Source organism: Beta vulgaris, chromosome 5, assembly GCF_026745355.1.
Source record: "Beta vulgaris subsp. vulgaris cultivar EL10 chromosome 5, EL10.2, whole genome shotgun sequence".
NCBI classification, from domain to species: domain Eukaryota; kingdom Viridiplantae; phylum Streptophyta; class Magnoliopsida; order Caryophyllales; family Amaranthaceae; genus Beta; species Beta vulgaris.
The window spans coordinates 23139879-23159524 of NC_079206.1; the positions used below are offsets into that span (position 1 = coordinate 23139879).

A 19646-nucleotide genomic window follows, 5' to 3' on the forward strand; every position below is an offset into this window, starting at 1 on the left:
CCAAAGTCCTCAGCCGGCCATGCATACATCCTCACAAAGCACAAACTATTTCTTCAAGTGGGCACAAGCAGTTGCTCTTCAAGAAGTTAAGAAGGAAAATGTCATTGATTTTATTCGAAATTACATCATATATTGCTATGGTATACCTCGTTATATAATCGCAGACAATGACACACCATTTTGCAACAGATTGATAACAAGTCTATGCGAGAAGTTCAAATTTGCACAACGTAAGGCCTCGATATATAATGCTCTTGTTAATGGGTTGGCTGAAGCTTTCAACAAAACACTTTGCACTTTGCTTATTAAGGTTGTATCAAAGCACAAGCGAGATTGGCATGAGAAACTTGGTGAAGCATTATGGGCATATCATACTACGTACAAAACACCAACTCAATCAACACCCTATGCACTCGTATATGAAGTAGAGTTTGTATTACCATGGGAAATACAAGTCCCATCATTGAGGATAGACATTCAAGAGGATCTTACGTCGGAAGAAAATACTAAGATTCGGCTGGCGGAATTACAAGTCCAATCGAGCGCTCGAGTTGGGTCACGCGCCCGGGTCGCGGTGTTTTTCATAACTTATTTCTTTGCTTTGCGATTTTCTTGCGGGGGATTTGTTGTAATTTACCTTGTATTATTTTAGGACTATATAAGAGGAACTCCTCTTATTTTATGTTAAGCAATTTAATTTTCAGATTAGAGACATTAAATTTTGTTTAACGCTCAAACTTTAGAACCCTATGAGAGAGAAAGTTGAGGTTTGAAGCTTTTAAACTCCATTTTCACATTCATGCAACCTTGAGAATTGGTAATTTCTTATTCATTACATCTTCTCTTTCCTTAATCTTGTTTATTTTCATTGTTTTGTTGCTTAGATCTCATTGCTTAGTTGATTATTTTCCCCTTTTCTCTTCTCTTCATGGTTATGGTGATGAAGTTATTTCAAGTTTTGCTTTGCTTTATTTCCATGATGTGTGGGTAGTTTCTTACTAGTGAAGGGATGTAACCTTCCCTCACTCTTTGGATCCTAAATCTAAGTTATGGTGTTAACATTTGGGGTTGAACTTGTTGATCAAACTTGCTTGATTTGGTTTGTGTGGGTGCTTGATCACCACTTGACTTGCATATTTGGAATTCCTAGTGATGGACTAAGAGATGAAGCTATGAATAAATTAAGTTTGGTTGCTAAACCAGGATCTCCATGATAATAGGTACTTTCTAGTTTAGGGAAGTTTTATTAATTATGTTGTGATTGATATGGCTAGATTGGTTTCTCATGCCATGAGAATAGGCCATGAATGACAAATCGAGCTCCTCTAATTAGGTTGAGAGAGTAATTAGAGTTCCTATATGCGTGAGTTTCCCCTTGATTTTGATGATTGGATTCTTGGATTGAATGTTGGTGAATTCCTTAATTAGTTTACCCTCATTTTATCTCCTTTACTTGCTTTGTTGATTTAATTTGCCAATATTCTAGTTTTCTTAGACTTTAGAATCATTGCTAAACTTCCAAAAAAAACCCCAAAAATAAATTTATCCTACTGTAATTAACGAATTAACCATTGATTAACCCCACTTTCTTGTGGATTCGACCCTATACTTACCCTAACTTGGGTGATTTAGGATAATATTTGACGAGTTTATATTGACCTATCAAAGAGATAGTATAATCTTTCTATATGAAATTACAGAGTAACCAACCCCAAAGAGGGCAGGCAAGAAAGGAAGCAGCTTAACCACGATAAGTTAGGGCAGGCATTTTTTAAAGGTCCCAACTACCAATTATCTTGTGAAGGTCCCAACTATATGAGGTCATAAATTTGCTTAGGCCCAGATTACTTGTGAATTTAGCTAATTCAGATTGCCACTATCCTTTTTCGATAGTGGTAAGATCTAGTGAGGTGATGTGAAAAACTAGAGTGACAAAAGAAAGGGCAAAAAAATAAAAAAATAATTCATGATACCCGTATATTGTCATAATTCATACTACCTTATTACTAGCCTTCATATGCACGCGATGCGTGCGTTAATTTCAAAATTTGTTATTCTATTAGATACTCCATTCGTACTTTATTTATGATTAAACTTAAATGTGAAAAATTCAACAGTTAGATGAATTTAGATATATTAATTCGCTAATGTAAAAAAATAAAAAGGTTGTGAGTGATTGTTAACATTAATTTTTTTGTTAATTAATATTGAATAGAAAGAACAAAAATAATGAGTTGGTTTAACTGAATTAAAAAGTATCAAAGGTAGTGAATGTTCAGATTTTTCATGTGCACGTTATGTATGCCATTTTTTTTATAAGGTATAAATTTTTGATTGAAGTATTTGATGCATATACCATTTAAAACTTATTTTAAATGACAAGTTGGAATGAGAATTTTTAAATGATTTGCTTTTGTAATTTTTTTCATTCCATTAATTAGATCATTAAGGGTATTTTAGTCACTTCAAAAGAGGACACCACACCTTCTCCCTTGGCTTATATAATAGAAATATAGTATATCCAATCATTATTATTTTGTTCGTTGTACTTTAGCCATAATTCGTGTTGTTGAGGTTAATTTTGCTTTTAAAAAATGATAAGCTTTGATAATCTTTCCATAAACGTCAAAACCTCGGTCTTCCGTCCTATAATCGGCAACTACTCCACTACAGCTCTACTCTACTAGAGTACTACTGTCTACTGTTACAAATTTACAATGCGTACTTAACGACGTCGGTTGCACGTGCGGAACGTCGTCCTTGCACGTGCCAATTCTCTCTTCTCATTGGTTCACCTTAACTCATAGAGCATCTTTCTACACTCCTTTCTCTCTCTCTCTCTCTCACTCTTCACTTTTCACACTCTATCTTTTTCTCTCCTCTCTGCTCTTTCTCTCTCATCGCCATCATCATTATTATTATCATCATCATCTTTCTCTCTCCTCGACATCGCTGGAAACCAGGTGTTTGTTGTTTTGAATTTCCGGCCAAAGTTCATAAGCTAATCATAACTATTTTTACTTTATCTGAGATGCATTTTCAGTGAAGAAAATTGCATCTTAGATTTTGTAATTCAGGAGGTACTAATTGTTATCTCGTTTCATCAATCACTTAATTTTGCTTAATTATTTCAGAATTCAGAAGTTTGCTTGGTTAATTGATTATTATTTTTGATTCTAGGGTTCACATTGGATTATTTTTCAGTTTATGTTCTGGATTGTAGTTCAAGTGTGGTTAAACTAGTTACTAGTGTGGATTTTTTTGGCAAGTATTCGAAATTTGTTCAAATTGAGTCTTGTATCAGGGGTTTTAGGGATGAAGTTCACTATTTATGTATAAGTGCTGAATTATAATTCATTTTGGTGAGGTCGATAGCAATTAAAGTTAGCTTGTTTGGAGCTTCAGTTGAGTGTTTTGGAGCTTCAATTGAGTGTCTTGGAGCTTCAATTGGATGGTGGAGATGTTATTCTGCGAGGTTTATGTGTTTGACTGTGTTGCATTGTTGTGGAACTTGAAGGAAAGCAATTAATTTGACTGAGACAGAATTGGAGCAATGAAGAGTTGTAGAATCAATGCAATTGCTGAAGTGGAATTGAGCCTTTTGGTTGGTAACTTTGAGGTGTTTATGGGGCAGCAAGTCTTAAGTCTGCGAGTCTTTCACCCGATCAGTTATGGGATTTCTAAATTTCCTTATTCTTGTAAAATTTGGGGTTAATTGTTAATTGATTGCTTAGTAATTGAATTACTATGGTTTCTGTCAAAGTCTTCTTACTGATATTTGTTAATTGATTGCTTAGTAATTGAATTACTATGGTTTCTGTCAAAGTCTTCTTACTGATATTTGTTTCTGAAAAATGAAAATGTTTGCGTGTTTTATGTCAATGATAAATGAGATTATTCCTGCTATTTAACGTGATTTTTGAAGTTAATATGGTCTCTGGTGCCTTGACATTAATATGGTCTGAAACATGGAGGATGGTTATGATATATTCAGTATTTTCGTTCTCTGCAGCAATTGGATAGAAGAACCTGTAATGACAGTTAGCGAAGCAAGGAAAGACACTAGAATCGGGTATATCAGATGATGTACTGCGGTTTTATCATGCTTTGCTTTCTCTGACATGGAAATTGTTCAGTTGAGATATGGTCACGTGTACAATGTATTCGCTGTAGTGGTATACATTCTGGTCTGTGGTATTGGAGCTCTCAGTCCTGATGGTATGTTTTGTTTCCCTATCTTCGAACCTTTTGCTGCTTTCCCACTAATAGTCCTGTAAAAGCTTACATGCCCCCTATTAATAGTTCAGTACTTGGGCCTTATCCAGCACATGTTGTTAGCAATGATAAATGCTGTACATGCCTCTAGAGGGTATGACCCTTATGCATGGAATGTGTGGACCTCTTATTTGATGTAATATTCGTAATCTTTGATTGCATTGCCTTAATTGTAATTTCCATCCACTCATGTAAGATTACTTTATTAAAACTGGAAAATCTTGTAAAGAGGAAAAAAGCTTAATAAGCAAGAGGGGTCAAGTGTTCCCTCGCATCACCCGGAAGGGACCAACGACCCAAAAGACAAAGTAGAAAAAGGAAATCATACATTGTTCACTTTTTATAATATAATAATGTCAATCCTTCTTTGAGTTCCTATTGCATGGAACTGCTTTTTTAGATTCTAATGTTTTTTCCGGCGTAGTATGTATCTTAACGTAGCATGAAAGAGATATTATCAATGTCAAGCTATTTCAACCTGCCTTTATCTGATAGGCTAATGTTCGAAATGAAATATTAACTTCATGCTGCATCATCCACTATGCGCTGTCAAAAATATGGAGTTCGTCATCAGGCTGCCATTTTTAATTTAGTTATTGGTACTCTATTGCTGTTTTACATGTAGATTTTTCACACTCAACATTTTAGGCTTTTGCAAATGGTTAAAGCTCTTCATTTCGTGATTATAGCTTTTGTGAATGCAATACATACATGTGCCAGTGGAAATATATTGTCAGTCTCATTTGAATTAATTTATGGTGACAATACATTGAAATTTACAATTTTGTTTATTAATCCTGTAGCCGTTGTAATTGTTCATCTAGTGCATAGTTCATCTGATTTTGATTTAATTTATGCTGATAATACATTGAAATTTACAATTTGTTTCTTTATCCTGTAGCTGTTGTAATTGTTCATTTAGTGCCTGCTGCTAGAATCTTTGTCTAGTAATTGTTTGCTGTTTCCAGACTAAAAAATTTAACTTTTGTCTAGATAACCCCGACTTTATTTGTTATGGATCATTTTGTTATATATCTGGTTAACCTATTTTTATTACATGCAGGCGAGGCCCTTATAAGTTTTAGAGCATCAGTTCTGAGCTCGGATGGCATTCTTCAAAGGTGGAGACCAGAGGATAGCGATCCATGTAGGTGGAAAGGAGTGACATGCAATGCAAAATCTAAGAGGGTTATACACTTGTAAGTTCTGATATCCACCTGCTGATTTATTTCAGTGACATATTCATGAGGCGCCTTTAGCAACTTAAGTATCCGTTATTGTTATTTAATGCTCAAAACCTTGAACTTTAGACATCAACCCTTGGGGACGGGAGGGTGGAGTGTGAATATATACTTCTTTTGTTTCTTAATACTTGCAACATATTCCTTTTTGGGAAAGGAGTGACATGCAATGGAAATTTAAGAGGGTTATACACTTGTAAGTTCTGATATCCACCTGATGATTCATTTCACTGACATATCCATGAGGTGCCTTTAGCGACTGAAGTATCCGTTATTGTTATTTAATGCTCAAAACCTTGAACTTTAGACATCAACCCTTGGGGACGGGAGGGTGGAGTGTGAATATATACTTCTTTTGTTTCTTAATACTTGCAACATATTCCTTTTTGGGAAAGGAGTGACATGCAATGGAAAATCTAAGAGGTTTATATACTTGTAAGTTTTGGTATCCACCTGATGATTCATTTCAGTGACATATTCATGAGGTGCCTCTAGCGACTTAAGTATCCCTTATTGTTATTTAATGCTCAAAACCTTGAACTTTAGACATCAACCCTTGGGGACGGGAGGGTGGAGTGTGAATATTTACTTCTTTTGTTTCTTAAGACTTGCAACATATCCTTTTTTGGGATGTTTCACGGTACTTCCAACATTTCTTTTTTTGGTAAATGATTATACAATGAAAGCAATGGGCCATGTTTCACTCTCTCTCCTCCTCTTTGGTTCATGTGCCATTTACAAATGTTGCAAGTATTAAGAAACGGATGAAGTATATATAGAGTGGTTGGAGTAGTACTATATATCAGTATGTGACTTGATTTATCACCTTTGCCCCTATCTCCCGTTTAATATCTGTACTAATTTTGTGCCCAGAATAATTGTTATGTTCGTTATGGGGTGGAGTAATATGCCTCCACACTGGGTTTGGTTGAATTTATTGTGCTATCTACGAGGATGGCTGGATCTATTCTTCAACTTCTCTCTGCTTGCACTCAGTGTTTTAATTTTAAAGTAGTAACGTGCATTGTTTGCACTGGATGTTCACGCTAGGGGTGTTAATGAGCCGAACCAAGTCGAAGCTTGTGGTTGCGTGGCTCACCTCGTAACACTTAAAGTCGAACTGAAGCTGAGTTTTTAAGGTTATTTGTGCTTAAATTTTCAAGTTTTACTTAAATCCAACTTGAGTTAAATAATTATGCTACAACATTTTTCACAATTAAAGTTTTGCCACTTCTTTTTAAACTTCTCCCCGATATCGAGCACATGTTACTATTAATTTTCTAGTTAAATTCTATATATGTAAAATAAAATAGCTAAAATATATTTTGAGCTTGTCTACGAGTTTTCGAGTCGTATATAGCTATGCTCGGCTCATGAAATGTTCGAGCCGAGCTCATATAGTTTAGGAGCCAGCTAGGCTCATTAGCACCCTTATTTCATGCACTTGTAGCTTCGTGATATAACCTGCACCAAAACAGAATATTGGACTCAGAATCTTATGCATTATATGCACTTGCTTGCGTACTTTACTCTTTTTGCTTGTAATATAAGTTTTTCCATTCCTCTACATGCTACTGTTTGTTGGTTTTGTTGGTTATGAGTTACTGAGTGATGATGATTTCTTCTGCATTCACATCTAGGAATCTCTCCCACCACAGATTGAGTGGACAAATACCACCTGATATTGGGAAGCTTGACCGCTTGGAGATCTTGTAAGTACCTCTTGCTCTTGACATCTATTCTTGGCCTATTTTCTTTTCTAGCTTACCTTCTAATTTGAATATTATATATTTATATTAGACACATATGCATTACATATACATAGATGCATGTGCACATTTTTATGTGTTTATGTACATGAATGTGGCATATATAGTTTCTCTATATTAATCTATCTATATTCTACACAGTTACACACACGCACACACTCTATCCCATATTTGTCTTCAGCTATACTATTTTGGATGTTCCAGATAATTTTCCACTTCTTTGGGCTGAAAATTGCTCAGATCCCTCACCCACTTTTGTTCGCTTTCTATTAGACTTCAAAATTTGGATTCATATTCAACCACTTTTTGGCCCACCTCCTACTATATTTCATAATATGTGTGACAAAGCCTGAGGAGCATGTATTATTGATACTAATATATATATGCATACATCATATATGTGGATATTGGGGTGGAAATGAACCAAGCTTAGCCAAACTGAGTGTAACTCTATTTCACCACGCTCAAGAGTAGCTTGAGTTCAGGCTCAGCGCTCAAATGTTGGATTTGGAGTTGGAATTTGAGCTTGACTCACTATAGCATCTGAGTTGAACTAGAACTTTGAGCCTAACAAGATTTTGAAAGATGTCAATGGTCAGTGTCAAATATATCAGCATATTACTATGGGTATATCTCTAGCAAAAAAATGTTCAGTGTCAAATCAATCAATTACAATTGTGTTGATGTTAGGCCTTGGGGGAAAGGGAGTTTATTTTAAAAATATGTTTTCTAATGCTCACGAGCCTACAAGTCTACAAGCCAAATACAATTGAGGTGAAGTTCAGCTCGTCAAGTACGCAAACAAAGATACTGAGATCGAGCTTCGTTAATGAATGAACCAAGTAGAGTTGAGATGTAATTGTTCTCGAGTTGCTTTTCTTGTGGCCAACCCTGTATGTATATGTATATTGTTGGGGGAGACCAAATAAGAGGAGAATCTATTCTAATAAGTTTAAGAAGAAATGTGGGTCTATTTATTAATGTACGTTGTCTCAGGCTGATGAAATGCACACTATAATGAAAATTAAATACCAGCCACCCTTTATGGCCGTCAATGTCATCACTGTCCCACCCTGCCATCGATGCATTGGTTCTAGCGCAATCCTTGACGCTACCATATTCTTAGTACCCAAAACATCTCCATAGCTGCCTCGACTGGTATAAATTTTATCACTTTTCTGGTTCTTCCTTTCTTTCCTCCCAACCTTAATGGACCTTATTAGAGCAAAATCATCTGATCTTTATAAAGATCAAACATACGATAACAAGCAGGTTAAATATTGCAGGATGTGAATTACATCTGGATAGAAATTGACTTCCAAGAGAATGAAGCCAAACCCAAGAGTTAGATTTGCATAGAAATAAATTTGATGCTCTAAATCCACCCAAATTATATTTACGGTTTTTTCACCATATACCCCTGACAAATTTTTTTTTGCACCGTATACCCTTTCAACTTTTGAAATTCATCATATACCCCTCACTTTTCGAAAAATACATCAAGTTACCCTTAATGACTAACGGCGTTAAACTCCGTTAGTCATTAACCTCTAATCACCCGCTAACTCTAATTAATTAACCTAAATCTAACCCTAATACCCTAACCCTAACCCTAACTCTAATCCTAATCCTAATACTCTAACCCTAACCCTAACCCTAACCCTAACCTCCAGCCCCACCCCAACCCCACCCCCACCCCAACCCCAACCCCCACCACTGCAGTCCCCTCCCACCACCCCCGAAACCCCCTCCACCCTTCTGCCACCTGCACTGCCGCCCCCCCTCTTCCGCCACCCGCAGCACTAGAACGACGAGGATGAGGCAGGCGGCGATGGCCGAGAAAAGTCGACGGCGAGTAGAACTAGAACGACGAGCGACGAGGACGCGAAGCCCAGCCATTTCGACTTTGCTCGGCCGTCGCAAACCGCAAGTGGCGACTTTCTCCTCCTCGTCGCTCGTCGTTCTAATTGCCGTCGACTTTTCTCGGCCGTCGCCGCCTGCCTCATCCTCGTCGTTTGAGTGCTGCTGTGCAAGTTTAAATTGCGGCTGCAGGTGGCAGAAGGGTGGAGGGTGGTTTCGGGGATTCAAGGGTTTGCGCGAGTTTGTACGCGGGTGTGGTGCTGCGGGTGGCGGAAGAGGAGGGGGGTGCGGCGCTGTAGGTGGCGGAACGATGGAGGAGGGGGTCTCGGGGCTGGTGGGGTGGTGGGGAAGGGGACTGTGGTGGTGGGGGTGGGGAAGGGGGTGGGGTGGGGGTGGAGGGGATGATGTGGCAGTGGGTAAGGGGTGGGGGTGATGTGGCAGTGGGTGTAAGGGGTGGGGTGATGTGGCAGTCGGGGGTAATGGGTGGGGTGATGTGGCAGTGGGTTAGTTAAAGTGTATTAGATTAGGGTTAGGATTAGGGTTTAATTTAGGTTAGTTAATTAGGGTTAGAGAGGATTAGGGGTTAATGACTAACGGAAGTCTAACACCGTTAGTCAAAAGGGTAAGTGGATGTATTTTTCGAAATGTGAGGGGTATATGATGAATTTGGAAAGTCGAAAGGGTATACGGTGCAAAAAAAAATTTGTCAGGGGTATATGGTGAAAAAACCGTTATATTTAATACACACAATATTAACAATGGTTATGGCTTTTTTTTTAGTATGTAATAATGGTCTCTTTGGAAAAGTTTGATTGCATTCATTTGGTTATTAATTCCAAAGAGGACAAGCTATTTTCGGTGGAGAGAGTATGTAATTCAGTCTGTAGTCTTGTATATGGGTTGACTAGGATGACTTTTTTATGGGATATGGGTTGCCTGAGCTATCTCATTGTATACATCTTTATTGGATAAGAATATTACTCTTGTAATGAAGTACAACACTCTTATTTGCTTCACTTGGATGTTTTGCAGAGAACTTAATAACAACAATCTGTATGGGAAAATTCCCTCAGAACTTGGAAATTGTACAGAGCTGCAAGCACTGTAAGTCGTGGGGCTTTCTATATTTGGTGCTTTTATATGCTGTGTTTGAGGTTGATACTGGCACTTTACCTCCTGGATGATATGAGGAACAAGATTATCTCTATCAAACTAGAAAGATATTGGGAAGTATGTGCTAGTGAGTCCATGTATGCTGTTAGGAATCAAGGATACATGATAGGTTTAAATGGTGTAAAGTCTTGACTCTAATAGTTTATTAGTAAGAAGCGAGGAGGCTGTGGCTTTCATTGACGAGTTTCATTAAGGATGAGAAGGATGCAACTATATTGGAACAATTGTGACATGCAGCACATGCTCTCCTTATTCAGTTGGAAGGAATCTCTGTCTTTTAAAAAAATTTGACAATTCAGCTTGCAAGTGAAATCTTTTGGAGAGTATGTGGTGGACTTATAGCTAAGTATGTAGCATACTTCAAGGCTGTGCACTCCTTTTCTCGCACTCTCCTATTTATATGTATGATCTATGGTTTTCATGTTTAGGAGAGAATTAGGATACTTCCTCCATTCTGAAATAATTGAACCACTTTTTTCAAAAAGCTCTCACAAAAAAGGGAGAAGTGTATCACTTATTCACAACAGAGAAAGTATTAGAATTCCTTGTTTGCTTATCTTGTTTAACTTTGGGAAATTGGAGCTCTGTTGACAAATGCTCTAGATTGTTTTTTCCCTTCAAAAAATGATAATTGATTTTTGTGCGTATGGTCTTTTCTGAAAAACTATCTAGCTGAAATTGAAGATCTTTAAAAAGTGAAAATCAAATCAAATGCTTGATGTTTTAAAACAATAATATTGTTTGAGAAAAAAGATATGGATATGAACATTCAAAGGAGCAAGGTTTAGTGGACAGAGGTAGACTCAAAGATGGTTTCATGGTGCTATATACAGCAAAATCCAATTGCTGTAATAACATTTAATTTTCGAACATTCTGAGTAGTATTCCTGTTAAAATAGTTCGATCATTTGGCCATTTACTGTTGAATGATCCTTCAAGTCCTTAGCAAAAGGGTCAAAACATACTCTTCTTTCTAAAATTGTCACGTTCAAGGTAAACAGTACAATGACAAGAAAATGAAGGTATGGTTCCTTTGTATCGGATATTCTATGAGTGTATTATGAGCTCGATGCTGAAGTATTTTTTTTTTTTTTTTGTTTGGGAGCTTCAATATTGAGGATGTATCACTTTATGATTTTATTTCGTTTATCTAGTTAGAGTTGATGATTGATTTTTTTTTGACCTGAACACATTGGCTAATTCTTTGCTTTCATGTTCACAGATACTTGCAAGGCAATTATTTAAGCGAACAGATACCCAGTGAGCTGGGAAATCTTACTGGACTTCAATTTCTGTAAGCTGTTTTCTCATAAATTTCTATGTTTGGTGGCTGGATGTTCTTCTCATGTCTTTCTTGAAATAGCATATCATGAAACATTTTGCCGACTGTTTCCTTGTTAGGAGATGTGATGGTGCTTTGGTATTTACTAATCCGGTCGTTTCTAATTGTTTCCCCCATATCCTTTTTTGGAGTCAAAATTCACCAACTTTGACATAAGTTCCCATTAATATTTTGAGTCAAAAATTATCATGCGGGATCTTGTTAATTTCGTCCTGAGGTAATATTCAAAATATCAACTTATAACAATCTTAACTAGTACATAACTAAAGGATATAAATGGCCAAACTTGTATCTTGGAGACCTTGAAAAAGCAAATGGAGCAAACAAGTAGTGATGGAGGGAGTATTCATATATTTTGGGCTTGTAATTGAGTTAACCTTGAAGGTTACATGGTGATTTGTTTACTGTCTTATGTGTCAGTGTGCTTGTTTTTGTTGTAAGAATTAATGTAATTTGGATTAACTTTACTGTATTGGTTATGGCGTGAGTGCAAAGGAAATGCAAATTTCTCATTTGACGTGCCATCACTTAAAAGGAATTTGAACATAAAGTAGGATTGTCCCAGTGAAGTTAGGTACTCATGTACTGCAATTAATTGATCCCTGTTCACAGCTCACCATATCTAGCTTTTTGTTACTGATTTCTTAGAGACTTGGCTTCCCATGGATTGTGCATCTTCTCCAATCAATTTTGTAAGTGCTTGTTAATTTGGGTGCTTTCAGTGATATATCAAGCAACTCACTCAGTGGATCAATACCTTCTTCACTTGGGCAGTTAAACAAGCTCATTGCGTTGTAAGTGTTAGACTAAATTCAACTTCAGATTATCATGTAATTGTTTCTAATTAAACATGATCTAATGCCCTTATTTTGTGTTTTATAGTAATTTGTCTACAAACTTCTTGGTTGGACTCATACCATCTGATGGGGTGCTTGTCAAGTTTGCTCAGGACTCGTAAGTATTATGTTGCTAATAATATGTCTAACTTCTTGATTTTGTAATGGCCCTGTTTTGTATGCCAATTGTACTATGTTTTAAGTTTATCCTTGTCCACTTAGGTTCTTATATTAGCATCCGTTGCTTGTTGAGCTCTTCATCTTGTAGCCATTGTTAAGTATACTCATGAATCTTGCCTAAGACATCTATTTTTCTGTTTCTCCTTCATGTCCCGCTATTTTAAAACTGTTTAGTCTATGCTGTAACCGTGTAAGTGGACTGTTCAGTCTCTGTGTGCAAGATAGTGGAAGTCTGAACTTGAGGACTACTATTACTTGGGGTCCTTGATTTTTCACAACATTCTTTCTGGTTCTTTTTTTTTTTCAAAACTTGATCCGACTTTCTGATGCATATTACAATTCTACATCTTTGGTGCAGGCATATTTTAAGGATTTTTTATTTATTTATATTGATATTACTCTTTTTACCCTTCTTATAATGATGCCCTCCTTCATTTTGCACATGATATTTTGCTTATGCAGTTTTGTAGGAAATCGTGGCCTGTGTGGTAAGCAAATTAGTGCAGTTTGCAAGAATGGAGGAACGGGTATAGGTCCAAGTTCTAGTTCAGGTAATATCAAATTGCAATGTGATCATTTATTTGATAGTGATGTTAGAGTAATGCATCTCAACAGCATTTTTAGATTCATATTCTATTTAAAGTGAAACTACCACTGGCACGAGAAGGTCACTCTTGTCTCAGCCTTTATCTTGGTACTGAATAAATGGAAGTAAATGTTTGAACACGAAGAGAAATGATTTAATTTCTAATCTTTAAAAATTTTCATGTAGATCAAGATGATGGTGCAAAGAAGAAATATTCAGGACGACTTCTTATTAGTGCATCGGCAACTGTTGGAGCCTTATTATTGGTGGCTTTGATGTGTTTCTGGGGATGCTTTCTTTATAAGAAGCTTGGTAAAAATGATGCCAAAGGTCTCGCAATGGATGTCAGTGGAGGTGCTTTTCTAGCCTGCGTACTAAATTTTTATATTCATATTGAGCTTTCTCATCCTAATTTCTTCCCTTGTGAGAAATGGACTATGTAATAGTTTGTGCTCTTCTTTTTTCAGGTGCATCAATTGTGATGTTTCATGGAGACCTTCCATATTCTTCAAAAGACATTATTAAGAAGTTGGAGAACTTAAATGAGGAACACATAATTGGCAGCGGTGGCTTTGGGACTGTGTACAAACTGGCCATGGATGATGGGAATGTCTTTGCGTTGAAGAGAATTGTAAAGCTGAATGATGGTTTTGACCGCTTTTTTGAAAGGGAGCTTGAAATTCTTGGGAGCATTAAACATCGATATCTTGTAAATCTAAGAGGATATTGCAATTCACCCTTGTCAAAATTGTTGATCTATGATTACTTGCCGGGTGGTAGCTTGGACGAAGCGCTTCATGGTGAGATATCTTACCTTCTAGTCTGCTTGTATTCGTGGCATTAGAGGGATTCTATTTGTGGTTTTCCTTTTCGGTGTGAAATGGAGGATAATAGTGCAATCCACCTTGTCATATAGACTGATCCAGTACATAAGATTCTTGACATGGCTTAGACAACTGGTTGGCTTAGTTTTTATCCTGCTTTTAGTGTGTCAACTGTCAAATGAGCAGTCAACTGAAGAAGCATGCATATTACATAATACTGATATCTTGCACTAATTTAGACTCAAAGCCTTTGGCCTTTATGGACTAAACTCATCTCATTATTTTTTGTGGTGGTTATTTATTTAAATAGCAGACAGTTTTGGTGTTTCAAATTGAGGGTCAATCGAAAGCATCCTCTTTGCAAGATTGTGAAGTTTGAGCTCCCTACCCAGCCAAAGGCACAAGCTTTCTTAGAAGCATTGGTTAGTGATAGGGTTGGTATAAATACGATTTCAAAGAGGATACAAAAGTCTTCTTTTGAAGTCATTGTTAAAATTGTTGATTATCATACTGTACTTCAAAAAAGATGCTCCAGAATATGCTTCTAATGCACTACACAATCAGGAAATTCTTACCACATTGAGAAATATGATGCATTGGTGCATAACCCTACTTAAATATTTCCTATTATTCACTTCCATCCACCAGATAGCCAAAAGAAACATGCACATATCACCATAGATTTCCCTAATTCATGTACCCTATATAGTACCTATGAAGAAATTGAATGGAGAAATTGTGAATCATTGTGTCTTGTACGCTTGTTTTATGGACAAGTGATATTGGGGTAAGTTTTAAAGCTGAGATGGATGTTGGAGGGATTACTTATGCAGGATCAATACTTTACTTAAGAATTTGACATGGAACCTAGCTTGATTGTAGAATCAATATAGTATCTTGGCAATCTGTTGTAACTAACAAAATTTGGCGAAATTGATTCTTAGGTGTTAAGAAGGTGCTATACGACATATATTATATAAACAAGAATGCAAACAAGTAGCTAAGAGTAGGAATCTGGGAATGGTGGTACTGGAATTGAGGATATTCACTGAGCGAGTTCATGTAGAAAAGAATGTGATAATAACCGCACCATCCAGCAATATCTGCGATCACCTTGAACTGATGGCAAAATTCAGGGGATGACTCAATGGTGATTAAATTGTGGAAAAAGAAGCATTCGGTGCATAGAAAATGTCAATGTGAAGGATAATGTAGACAAACTTGATGGTTGGTTGCCTATTTCCTATGGAGCCAAAAGATTAACCTATTACTTAGCTTTAGATTATAATTGATTTGACTGGTTCTTTGTTACTTTGAACTAGCAGATGGATGAAAATTCAGGTTTAGGGTCAATGGGAAATCCATCTGTCATTGGGATAATGTTGATGTTGAAGTATTTGTGGTCACAGTACTATTTAAAATAGCATGCCTTTAAAGTGGGATGCACAGAAAACATTTCTCTTTTGTTGGGTTCTCAATTGACGCCGTATTTGTCATTGAGATCTGTGCAACAGAATAAGCTACAACGTTTTCATCTTCTACTTGCTTTTGTGTATGCTCGTCGTTATTAATTCATGGAAGTTTGAAAATTTTAATTTGAGAGCCGAGCGTACATCTCGTGTTGATCTTTTGATGAATTGTTTCGGTTTATGATTGTCACCAATAGTCTAATCATACTTCCTTTGATGGTGATGATGGATGTACAGAGAGATCTGAGCTGCTCGACTGGGATGCGCGCTTAAATATAATAATGGGGGCTGCAAAAGGGCTGGCCTACCTGCACCATGATTGCTCCCCTCGCATTATTCATCGTGACATCAAGTCAAGTAACATATTGCTTGATGCAAATCTAGAGGCTCGTGTTTCTGATTTTGGACTGGCTAAATTGTTGGAGGATGAGGAATCCCACATTACAACAATTGTTGCTGGGACATTTGGTTATCTTGCTCCTGGTGTGTAATTCTGATATTCCTTCAGTATAGACCACATAAATATTTTTTTCTGCTTATTTGCTTTTACGAGAATTTATTGACGCTGTCATGAATAAGGCTTATTGTGAAATCAGGTGATTCATTTCTAATTGATTCTGTTCGCACATTTTTTCATAGTCGTTGAGTTTATGAGATTTTCTTCATTATGACTGGTTTGATTATTATTGTTATTTACAATACTATGACTTTGTTTAGTAAGATGATGCTTTGTGGGTATTTATAAAATAGGTCATCTAGACTATTTAGGTGTAAGAGTGTATTGTTGTCCTGTGGCTGTAATCTTCCCATGACACCTACAATGTGATCCATACTGTATTATTTTATGTTGCTCAGACTCGGTACCCATGTCCGACACGGGTACGTGTCCAAGTGTCCGACTCGGCTATTTTTTGGAATTTTTTCTATTTTTTAGCCCAAAACAAAGTGTCCAAGTGTCCCACCCATGTCCGAGTGTCGAGGATCCGACATGGGTACTCGAGGTGAAATGAAGAGTCCGAGCAACATAGGTATTATTTATATCACAACTCTAATTATGACGATGTGGAAGTTGCTCGAGCATGTCTTATATGATAAAATATACATACATTAAACAAAATCTACTAGCTCTTTATTGTGATGAAAATAGAAACATGCTCTTTTACAAGGTTTTTGATGTTCTCGTTACTAACGGCAGGATTTACCAATTGACTACAATTTATCTTTTTAGATGTTTCTTTCATTGAGGAACTAGTGGGGAGGATGAAATCTTTGGGATGCTGAAACCCTGTTTCAACAATGAGTTGTTTGCTTGAATACAATACCAGATCCACCTATGATCCTTTGATTGAAAAGTGTGATATCCATTAAAAGTATACTACTTGATGTCTGTATTCTTGGTGGATGATGCCCAAATATCTATATCCATTTAAGGTTTCGGTTACCTGTTAAATACAGGTTGTGGCAAGGTTTATATAACAATCGGAGTAATGGGGAGATCCATTTCCCTTCTTTAGAAATATTTCTAAAATCATATCCCTAAGATTTTTAACTTTTCCCCTCTCTCATCCCTCCTATTCCTACATTGCTTCTTGCAGTGATCTTTGCGATACTCCTCTCTTTTTAAGTATATGAGACTTAAAAGTGGCTGGGATCGATATTCGATCTAACTATGGTGGGATTGGGGGATTTGGTGGGGAGGGGTTGAGATGCTTAATGGAAGGGCTAGGAAAGCGTATCTGGTTCATGGAAAGGTGACGGTGGAGCTCTGGCAGTGTTTCACAGGTTGTAATTCTAAGTTTCCTCCTTTTTTGGCTTTGATTACCAATATCAATCAACCCCCTAGAGACACCAACCCCCTTGCTTGATGTGAGGCGCTATGCTGGGTTCTCCTTAATCCATGCGAGGGATCTGTGTAGGATCGAAATCTATCTATGCCTTGAAGAACAGTTTGATCTGTGTGTCCCTAAGCATTGTGAAGAATTATGAATATATGGCTCTGCTTCTTCCTTTCAGTAAAAACTATTATTTGAATTCCAATAGCTGTGAAATTCTAATCAACTGAATTCTACTTTATCCATGCAGAGTATATGCAAAGTGGCAGAGCTACTGAGAAGACTGATGTTTATAGCTTTGGGGTTCTGATTTTGGAGGTCTTGAGTGGGAAACTTCCAACAGATGCATCTTTCATAGAGAAGGGTCTCAATATTGTTGGCTGGGTATGCAATAACTTTCAATTGTTTGTTCATGTTCAGAATACTTCTGATATTTACTGTACTTTCAGCTATATATGTGTCAATGCGTGTAGATTTTAGATACTTTTTTGGCATATAGGGAGTCAGCATAGGCAATGATATAGACAAGTTTCGGGTCCCTGCTCTTGTGTTCCATGCCCACAGTTTTTCAGCTGGTATCCACGTGTTATTTTCTGATTTACATTCTTGTATTTCATGCAAGATATCTGATGTCAAGAATCATTGGATTGGCTATGTCGAACCTTTTAAGAGGCTGTCTTTTTTTATATCATCACACTATCTCTATCACCGCTAATTTTCTGGTGTCCCATGATTATGAAACATGCCTAAAATTTGTGCTTTTTAAATCAGGCTACTCTATATTTAGATATATTTTTTTATGTGCATCATTTCTTTTCAGATGCCCTAAAAGGTTTTGCCCATTTATATATGTGTTCTTATTTGGTTACGAATTTATGTGTGTAAAAGCGCTTATACACAGCTTCTGGTGCAGTTGAATTTTCTAGTGACGGAGAATAGACAAAGAGAGATAGTTGATGCACATTGTGAAGGGGTGCAACAGGAAAGCCTTGATGCTTTGCTGTCGGTGGCTATGCAATGTGTCTCTTCATCTCCTGAAGAACGTCCTACCATGCACAGAGTAGTTCAGGTACTGGAATCTGAGGTGATGACTCCATGCCCTAGTGATTTTTATGACTCGAATTCTGATTGAGCTACCCAAGGATCAATGTATTGGGATCTTTCTCTACTCTAGTGGATGAGATAGCAGAGTGAGTGAAGCAGTGGCGAAAAACTTCAGCGGTATTTGCTATTTGTTCATTCTTTTCAGAGCAATGAGGCAATTGGAAATAGCCTTCACCCGTGAGACTAGTGTTCACTAGGGAAGCTCTCTGGTGAAATTTTGCCATTCATGATTAGGGTTGGGCTCAATTGAGAATCTACAAATTTATGTGAGTTCAGTTTATCCATTTATCTACCATAGTTTTGGATCTTTTTTTCTTCTCCAACATTTGTTGAAGTGTATATACTTATTGTACAAATTGAGACACTGCTGCCATAAATGAGCACCCTGTTACTTGTTTGTCATCTTTGTAAAGTAGAAATCACCTGAATAATTAGTTCATCAGCGTTTCTTGGTTTTGGGGATTCAATTATCGATCATTGCTGTACTTTGCTCTCATGGTCGCATAGTTTTGGGCTTTTATTTAGTCTCTGATTTGTTGAGAAGCTTGCTACAAATTTACTTTTACTGATGCTTCTGCATCCCTGAGCTGCTGATACTAAGCATCAGTAAGAACATACAAACCACTTTCCTATCAGCAGCTTGCTATATTATGCTAAGCGTTTCTTCCTGCCGCCACTTTATCTATCCATTTTGTCTTCTCTACCCATTAAACGGCCATTTGAATATTCATTGCAGCTTCATGGGAGTGTAGCAAATTAACGACTTGTTGGAAGTGGTAAGATTTGAAGTTTGCAGACATCTTTAATTTATATTGCATTCTCATTTGTCAGACAGGGTAATTTTAATAATGAAATTTCTATTGTGCTCCCAGGAGCATGGTGTACATGGTGCAGTACCTTGTAAATTTGTTCCATTTTCGATGAGTAAATGTTCTATTTCAACAAATGTTTGTTTTAAGCATATTTTTCAGTGAAAAAATATGTTCTATATTCCATGAAAGTTGTTCTAATGTCAATAAGTAAATGTTCTATTTCAATAAATGTTCGCTTTAAGCATATTTTTCAGCGAAAACATTGTTCTATTTTCTGTGAAAATTGTTCTATTTTCAATAAGCAAATGTTCTATTTTAATAATTGTTCGTTTTAAGCTTATCT

At 36.8% G+C, this 19646-nt stretch overlaps 1 protein-coding gene across 2 annotated transcripts; it reads left to right on the forward strand.

Annotated features, from left to right (window-relative positions):
• The first annotated feature begins 2830 nt into the window (after positions 1-2830).
• On the forward strand, positions 2831-18987 carry LOC104893137 (LRR receptor-like serine/threonine-protein kinase FEI 2). Of its 2 annotated transcripts, XM_010679217.4 has the most exons (14): positions 2831-3080; positions 4013-4218; positions 5339-5474; positions 7157-7228; positions 10178-10249; positions 11541-11612; positions 12383-12454; positions 12543-12614; positions 13139-13227; positions 13449-13616; positions 13730-14062; positions 15793-16038; positions 17638-17771; positions 18301-18987. In XM_010679217.4, the coding sequence occupies exons 2-14, from the start codon at positions 4122-4124 to the stop codon at positions 18517-18519; spliced, it is 1782 nt and encodes a 593-aa protein (XP_010677519.1). In that variant the 5' UTR covers positions 2831-3080; positions 4013-4121; the 3' UTR covers positions 18520-18987. The 2 variants fall into 2 exon arrangements, with proteins under 2 accessions (XP_010677519.1, XP_010677520.1); XM_010679218.2 differs by lacking the exons at positions 2831-3080; positions 4013-4218; positions 5339-5474 and adding an exon at positions 5666-5712.
• Positions 18988-19646: the final 659 nt, after the last annotated feature.

Bases quoted from the DNA above. Each gene is read 5' to 3' on its own strand.
- LOC104893137 (XM_010679217.4), top strand. From the start codon at position 4,122: ATGGAAATTGTTCAGTTGAGATATGGTCACGTGTACAATGTATTCGCT. The intron at 7,229-10,177 runs GTAAGTACCTCT...GATGTTTTGCAG, and splicing joins CTTGACCGCTTGGAGATCTT to AGAACTTAATAACAACAATC. The intron at 12,455-12,542 runs GTAAGTGTTAGA...TGTGTTTTATAG, and splicing joins TTAAACAAGCTCATTGCGTT to TAATTTGTCTACAAACTTCT.